At 40.2% G+C, this 8,611-nt stretch overlaps 1 protein-coding gene across 1 annotated transcript in view; it reads left to right on the top strand.

Moving 5' to 3' along the window:
* Positions 1 to 7,029, top strand: part of ANKFN1 (ankyrin-repeat and fibronectin type III domain containing 1) — a 56,965-nt gene extending 49,936 nt beyond the window's left edge. Inside the window, 4 exon segments of the mRNA XM_010143553.1 lie at positions 1,308 to 1,523; positions 3,598 to 3,764; positions 5,061 to 5,211; positions 6,838 to 7,029. Coding sequence (XP_010141855.1) covers positions 1,308 to 1,523; positions 3,598 to 3,764; positions 5,061 to 5,211; positions 6,838 to 7,029 — 726 coding nt within the window.
* The last annotated feature ends 1,582 nt before the right edge of the window (positions 7,030 to 8,611 follow it).

Genomic DNA, 8,611 nt, shown 5'->3' with positions numbered 1-8,611 from the left:
GAAGAGGGGAGGTGCTCTAAGGACAGCATGCCCTGGAGAGGGATGCGTAAAGCTAAAATAGCTAAGCTGTGCCACATAAAGAGCAGTCACTGTGCTGAATCCTTAGAATTTATAAACAAACAATTTAATAATGTAGTCTATAAGTAAATATTGCCTGCTAAATACAGATTAATAATTTCAGGATAATCTATCCATTTACAATGTCATTCAGTTAATCTACCGCACTTTGCTAAACATACAAAGTGCTATGCTGTGGATTCAAGTTTTGATTTTAAACCACCCCCATCCCTTTCCAGCTTACTGTAGATCTCTTGAAAAGTCGCAAAGTAATGAGCATATTTCAAATGTTAGGCATTTTTCTTTAAGACATCTGGGAATCTCTTCAGTGGCTGGTCACTGAACGGAGTGTGTTTGCACCTATAAGCAGATGCCTTACTGTGCGAGGAAAGGGATTTTGACCAAAATATGTATTTTATGTGGAGGCTTTTAAAATTACTTTTCTTTAATCCTCACATATTTTCCTGGAGAGCTTTGCCCTGGTAGCTTGTTAGTTTCTGCCGGTTTTGTCTGGCACATTCTTGGTATCTGCAGTAAAAGGAAAAGGGTCCACATCTCTTTAAATTCTTCTGTGTTCCTTCACAAACACACTCCACAGTTTAGCTCCAGAATTATTTACATTCAACACAGGTAAGAGAGTCTCATGCTTTTGCTGAAAATAATCTGAATAATTTTAAAAGAGAGAACAGAAAATGGAGATTATAGTTAATGACCCTACCAGAAAACATTTGAAGTGTCCATTATCAAGGCATCGGGGATAGAGGAAGGATTTTGTACCACTGCTGACATTGGATAAGCACCTAGCTCTTCAGCAAGTTCAGATCAAAAGAGCTTCGTTGATACCAAAGGAATCATAACCAGACCAACGCTGAGTGCCTTTGAAGATTGCATCCTTTATCTTTACACGACTGGGCAAAAATAGGAAGTTCTGTCCAAATAAATTAATTACTTTGCCGTGTTTCTCTTTACAAAGGCACTGAGTCGTAATAGCCTTTCTGATGTTCTCCATTAAATGTTGGGCTAAACACTGCTGGACCAAATACATCAGAGGATCCACATTTCTATCCACGAACACAACCTCCTTTTGCCTCTGAACAATGTGACTGTAAGGCAAGGCTTTGAGAAACACTGTGGGTCTAGTTTTTATTGAACAGGACTGATGTCAGTGAGCACAAAGATAAGTTTCCAAAAATACCACTCTCCTGACAGGTGATAAATAACTTTCGTTTTATAATTTGCTTATTTTCTAGAATTTGCTGGGAACTCACAACTTAGGCAGAGTTTTCTATGAGCCAATCAAGGATCGCCATGGCAATATGCTGATAGTTACTATAAGAGAAGTGGAGAGTCTTTATTCATTTTTCAATGGTAAATGGATGCAAGTATCCAAGCTACAAAGCCAGAGGAAATCCCTTTCAACTCCAGAGGAGCCAACAGCATTAGACATCTTGCTTATAACAGTCCAGGTAGTACTTTGCTTCTCTTACTGTATGTTATTTGCTTTTGTAAAGCCTGTGCCAGAGCCCTGATTTTTGGAAGATTCTTGCAGAATTTTAGGCCTTAATCCAGTGCCCAATAAAATTAATGGCAAGGCTCCCTCTGAAAGCAAAGACTTATATTACTTCCAGTGGGTCTGGGATCAGATCCTTAATTTGTAAAATATCTGTGAGATTCTAAAGAAATGACTTCAAAGCCTTAGCAGAGAATAGTAGTTTCTATCAGTTTCGGGAAACCATGCTATAGAATTCTGTAGCAAAAGATATAAAAACCTTTAACATTCTCTGGGATGTTCTTAAGCACCTATACAGACGCGTACAATTTCTACACTCCATAAGATTTTTCCATCCAACCTTGAACACTAAATCTAGCTTTAAAACCTTACTGTTCTACGTAATAAATTTGTTCTGTGGGGTTCAGAGCTCCTTGGAGCCTGGTATAGTCACTAAAGAATTCTTTGCTGACCACAAGCCTCTTTTAATTTCTGCATAACCTGCCCTGAGACTTCACAATTAGAAAAATGCCAAGGTAAGGACTGAGTTTAGAAGTTGCTTCGCATAGTCAGTTCCGTCGGCATGGCTGAGAGCCATGGGTTTTCAGCCCTTCCAGAATCAGGAATCTGTAAACTGTTCAACAGAGATAGTTCACATAAAGATTAATACAGGTTTTCTGAAGGTAACAGCAGCCTGTGTCTCATAAAACGTCAGTAGCCAGCCTCTCCAAAGCTTAGTGCACAGTTAGCCCAGATACAAAATGAATCAAAATCTTAGTCCCTTCCTTAGCACCCTTAACTAGCGAATGTCCGCTGTGCTTAACGTTTGAATTAGAGGCATTTTCTTGAGCAGAGACTGTGCTTTTCATACCGGCAACAGACGGGCAATCAAAATATACATCACCAGCTTTTAGAAACGTTAAAAAATTTCCAAAAGACAATAAAACTTACCTGATCTATGTTAGATTTAATGCATTAAAATGTGTTAAAGGTGTAGAAAAATGTCAATCTGGGCAAAAGTTTTATATTAGAAAACCCAAAATACAGGCCTGATCAGGTTTCCACAGAGATTCTAGTGGAAAAAATGTTCCCCTAATGGTTTACACATTCCTATCTAATGCCCAGCCTTTCTTGTATTACTTTTTTAATCATCAAATGGGTATTTTGTTCATGAAGTGCTTGTGAAAATGAGGGTCTAATTGCATTGGTCAGAGCCAAGCATAGCACTGGCAGATAATTTGATGGTTCCAAGAGTATGGCATAAGGCCAGGTGTCTTAATCCTCACCCACTGCAGGAGCACACATTCCTCTGGCTGGCAGCAGACATCATTTTTAGGGTAGTTTTGGGGGACTGCTATACATAGCCTTAAAAAAGCCTCCTGGCTTCAGCAAAGACATCATCATTATTAAGACCTTTGAAGCTCTATTTGTTGATAAAGTGTGTGTTCAGAAAACACAGCCATTAATTAAACTTTGCCAACCACCAACCCCCATGCTCACCGAGATCTGCCTGTTGACAGCAAGTGACAGAGAACAGGGTTTCAAAAGATGCAGGCTGGGACTCTAAGGGATTTCTTTTGGTGCAGCCCAGGTGACAGCTTCTTCCCAATGCTGCTCAGCTCCGTCTGTGTAGTTACGCATCAAACATGAACCAGCAAACTGCTCTGGCTGAAAAGTGACTGCTCCTTATCCTGAGTTATTTCTCAGCTGAACCAGTTCCCCAACCCAGCTCACCACTGAAATGGTCAGACAGGAGCGCAGAGGTGAAAGAAGGTTGAAATGTCAGTTTTTTAGAGTTGATTCCTGCATGACCTGGAGAGGTTAGGCAACCTGTGTATGGCTTTAAGTGAAAAGTTGTCCAAATGCATCCAAACTACCAGAGATTATTTATATAATAGGCTTAAGCATGTGCTGAAATGCTTCGCGAATTGGGAACGCTGTTGAAACAAAAAGACGTCTGTAAAAACATTTGTTGCTTTTTGATCCCAAACTCTTCCGCGTATGTGGAAAAAAACTGAGGTTTTTACATAGGCCTGTTTCTCTTAAAACAGGACATACTTTCCTATCACAGACGAAGTCAGCAACGCCTCCCTCCTGGCTTGTATCTGGGTTACCTTAAACTCTGCAGTTCTGTGGATCAAATCAAAGTGCTTGTGTTGCAGAAGTTGCCCAATGTTCTCTGTCATGTTAAAATCCGAGACAACAGCAATGTCTCCAAGTAAGTGAATATATACATATTTACAGACACATGTGTAGAGAGAACTTTTCCTTTAAGTTTGAAACAACCGATCAAATTTAAACATTGAGGCAATTTTGCCGTTACAAACGTGTGGGTCTGCGGTTGCTCAAATTCTGCATAGATCATTCAAATGATCTTCCACGTATCTGTTAGGAAGATCATAGCCTGCAGCCCTGATTCAGCCTTGAGTCAATTCAATGTCACCTTTTCTATCGATTTTCACTGACCATGGGGTGTTGATGTTGATTTTTCTGAGTATTCTCTTGTGTAATATCTGGTTTCTCACTCTAATCTACAGCACGCATACGGCAATTGAAAACACATATTCAGAGAAACACTATCAGCCACCGAGCTGCTGTGCTCTGGCAAAGCCATTTTCTCCTTCGGCCATCACTTCCCTTATCTGCTGGGCACGTACACTTCTTTGTACTGCCTAGACCTTGCCAGTGGGCAACACATTTTACTGGCTTTGTTCTGGAGCTTTTGGAGCACGTATCATTTCAGCAACCAGCTGATAATTTTGAGTAAGGAAAAAGGAACTGGATATCTATATGGATAACGCGGCTATCCAGAATGTAGTACTTAATGCTAACAATTTTGGAAGGAATATGAAGCCTAGTGTTTCAGAGCTTGTAACAATTTCTGATTCTTAAAGTAGAAGATAAAATCTTTATTTAGGAGCAAATTGTACCACACCCATTACTTGTCTTGTGGTGGGGTTTCCTGTAATTTTTTTTTTTCTCGAAAGTTTGGTGCTGGATGCTTTTCAAGACTGAATACGGGGCAGGGTGAATTAAGGATTTGATCCAGAAGGATGATTCCCGTGTTTATCAGATCTAGAGTGGATACATGTCAGACAAACTAGGAAGTTCTTTGGCTCCAGTGAGTACAAGAGAGTCTGTCACAGCAATCAAACTCCCTGCTAGTTGTCACTGCTGTCAGTTCCAGCACATGCTTTTTAAAATATTGTGGTAGATAGGCAATGAAGTATGTGAAAAAGAAAACCTGGAGTGAGAAGCCTTAGTGAAATATTTCAAAGGCACTTGGACTTCCAGAGGTTTGCAAGGAATGTTCAGCCTGATGTACATGTGCTAGAAAAATTAAATTTTTCAAAGTTAGAGTTTTAACCACAAACAATCAAGATTGCACAAGTTTAGAATGTTTTGCTATATGAGGATTAAACTATCAACAGATCCCAAATGCACATACACTGAATTCCTGCTTGTGCACTGAACTTTTGTTATATTTCTAATTTTAACTTGACTCAACATACAGAGATGAGTGGGAATGGATCCAAACACTTTCTGGCTCAGAATCTGTGGAAAGTATGGATCATACTTCAGACTGCCCTACTCAATTGTTCTTGTATGAGCTCCAGATGGCAGTGAAAGCTCTCCTTAAACAGATCAATCTACCTCTGCATCAGGTATTTTCCTTCACGGTATTTATCACCTTTTTGAAAACTGATTCTTAGGAACACAACTAAAAGCTACAAATGTGTGACTTGCAAGAAAAGAAAAACTGAGAAGTTTTGTATTCCATCATTCTAGTGTGTGTGGGGGAAACATCTTCAATAAACCAGTTATTTTCCTGGATATTTGAACATACAGGGATTAAGAGACACATTTTTCATTAGCTCCTATTTTTACAGTTAGCATGTTTGTGCAACTTCAGGCAGATGCAAATAAGCAATTTTGCGTGAAACACCTTGTGAGCACCTTTACCCAGCTGGCAAAGAAAAATATTTTTTCCAAGCAAGGAGGGCAAGTGATGGTTCTTTTGGAGGCAATAGTGAGGTGTGGGAAAGCCCTGCTGAAGACACAATGTTTTGCTATTCTTTTACACACAGATAAACATATCATCTCTAAAACACATGTGGGTGAGGAGAGGTATCTGACTTCCAGCTTTACATTTAGGTACAAGAAATGCATATGTGAATAAATGAAGTCGGGGAGGATAACCTATGATGTGAAATATCCATGAAAAAGTAATCTAAGGAGTTTGTTTTTTGTTTACATGATTCCATTTTATTTTGGTCTACAAGGGTAGAGAGGGCTTAAAGTAGAAGTAAATCATCTTTCACATTTCTTGATTTTGAAAGGTTTAGACTTAGCTTTTAAAAAGGAATCCATCCGTGCTGCACCTTCTAGCCTGGGAACAGCCAGCTAAGACTCAAGTAAATCCCAAATTAAGACAGATGGTGTGCTGCCTCGTGGTCAGTCACTCTAATTCAATAGGGCTCTGTACAGGTCTCTAGGCTTTTGTCCTTTTTTTTTTTAGCTAGGGACTCAAATATTGCAGTCAATATGCAATATGCTCCTTAGGCTACAGCTCAGCCCAGCATTTAAGCTCATCTGTTGTGCACGAGAGATATAAACATGACCTTGCAGTTAAACAGTTGGAAATCTTTTGATGACTCAGGACCAAACTTTTCTGTTAATGAATTGAACCGTTAATTCAAAATTTATTTTTGTAATTTTATTATTTTTGTGGTAAACAGAATCATGGACAGTGATGCTGGTGCATACCCAGAGTGAAATGCACTGCTGCACACAGCAGCTCTACAGCAGCCTCAGGCCAACTCCTGCGTGTGCCATTTTCTCTTGCTGCAGCACTTGTTAAACCTTTAAACCTTTTCAGTGCTGTGTTGAGGGAGAGCTGCATATTTCTCTTAACCAACCCTAAATTGAATCTTAAAGGTTTTTAATTGAATCCATTTTCATGTTTTCACATAATTATGCAATCATAATCTTGAAAAGCACATGGCATGTGATCATTTTCTGCCTAATAAGAAACATAAATGTTGTTTTCAGGGGGGTTGTGCCTGTGTGTGTTGTTTTAATGTGGAACATTGCAGCTTTAAATCTTTATTTTATGTAGTGACATGAACCCACATTTAGCCCCCCCCCCCAAATATTTATGTTTTATAAAAATTCCGAGCTTGATGTTGTGCAAATTTTCTTTAATGTTTTATATCATTTGGGGTGTTGTTTATATAAGTGCCATGTTGTAATTCTCTCCTATTTCTTCCCCCGCGCGTGTCCCTCTACAGGCTAAGCACTTCCGTCTGTATACACAGGAGGTGTTGGAACTGGGTCACAATGTCTCCTTTCTTCTCCTGCTCCCCGCCTCAGACGACGTCTGCACTGCCCCAGGACAGAATAATCCTTACACCCCACACTCAGGATTTCTTAACCTCCCTCTTCAGATGTTTGAACTCGGTATAGTAGCTTGCTTCACTTAGAAATATTAACCCAGTCTCCTTATAATAAAATCACAAAGTTGTATCTGTTTTCCCCCTTGTCCCAGTGGAGAGTCAATAAATCACATGATGGCTTTGGCAACAACACTACCTGTAACTGTGTACAAGTTACAGAGGGAGCAGAGCGGTTAAAGCATATACTGTAGCAATCGTTATTGAAATGCAAAGCATAGAGCAAAGCCCACAGTTATCCACTATGCGTCTATGAGCTTATTTGGAAGATGATGTGATTTAAAAAACAGAACCAAAAAATTGCACACGTCGTAGCAAGGTTGGTGTGTGACAGGAGATACAAAAAATCATCCCTCTGAATGGTCACAATAATAATCACCAGGTTTAAAGAGAAGAATTTTTGCAGTTCCTGACTGCAGCTAGTTCTGCTTAAGGTCTGACTCCCTCATTCCCTCCCTTGTGAAAGGTCTGAGTGAAGTTCCCACATGAGGGTCATCTTTTTCCTCCTGATTCCTGGAAAAATGCAGGGGACTCAGTTGTATTGCTCTCCGTTCCACTGCACTGCTGACTGGGTAACAATTCCCCAAAACCAAGTTTTCCAGCTGTCTCACAGAAGGTGTAAGATGCTTTAGCTTCAAGGTCCTCCATTTCTCATTTCTTCTTCTTTGGTCCACAAAGAAAGGTTCCACATAAAAGCAGCTCATAAAGACTTAATAGCTGTTTTTAAAAAGAATATTATAAGTATGGGGACCACTGAGCCTTACACATTAGTCTCCTCTGTTTCCTTCTGGCTTGTAAAACCGGATATCTTTCTTTCCTCTGCCTTGGAGAAGAGAGAAAGATATGAGCCAAAACTGATGGTGTCAGTACACAAGGAGTTGCTACCGAATAGAATAGGCCTCTAGTGGCAACTGTGTCCTCAGTGATCTCTGTCAGGTGTTTATGTGACACCATGACCATCCTGCTTCCTACAGATCATTGCTAAGTGCTGATAGTCACTAATGTGGAGAAAGATAATTAGATGTTAAGGGAGGGTCCTACCAAGACTATGTCTCTGCAGTCACAATAGATCTGTGACCTACTGTCACCCAGCAACACAAATTTCATTTGGACCAGGCAGGAATATACAGTTGTGTTTATGTCACATCAGGCAGAGCACACAAAGTGGAGCCTGTAACAGCTCTGGGGTTCTATACTGGTTGCTGGAGGATAGATTACAGCTGAGCTGCTATAAAATTATGAGTGGCGCAGACAGAAAATACATAAGCTGTTATAGTCTCCTACAGAAAAGCTACCCCTTCGAAAGAAAACTAATGTAAGTGAACTAGAAGAGTTAGTGCAGTGCTTTGCACAGCTTTGCCATGGCTGTAGTGCCCTAAAACCAGGCTCACCATCTTCTCGACACACAACCCTGAAGTCTGCCTTAGACTCTGGGTAACGGGCATATCATTTCTGCCTATGAAAGGTGACGGCTGCATTCACCGTGCAAATTAAAGCTTGACTCATATTCACCTCTGGTGAAATTAATCTCTGCAACAGAGGGCTTGCAGACTATTTAACTCTCATTACGCGGTACTCAGGCTGGGGGCAGAAGTCTCTGAGAGAGAAGGAT

The sequence above is a fragment of the Buceros rhinoceros genome, unplaced genomic scaffold (assembly GCF_000710305.1).
Source record: "Buceros rhinoceros silvestris isolate BGI_N320 unplaced genomic scaffold, ASM71030v1 scaffold2059, whole genome shotgun sequence".
Classification (NCBI taxonomy): domain Eukaryota; kingdom Metazoa; phylum Chordata; class Aves; order Bucerotiformes; family Bucerotidae; genus Buceros; species Buceros rhinoceros.
The sequence above is the reverse complement of the archived record's forward strand: the minus strand, read 5'-3'. Positions and strand labels throughout refer to the sequence as shown.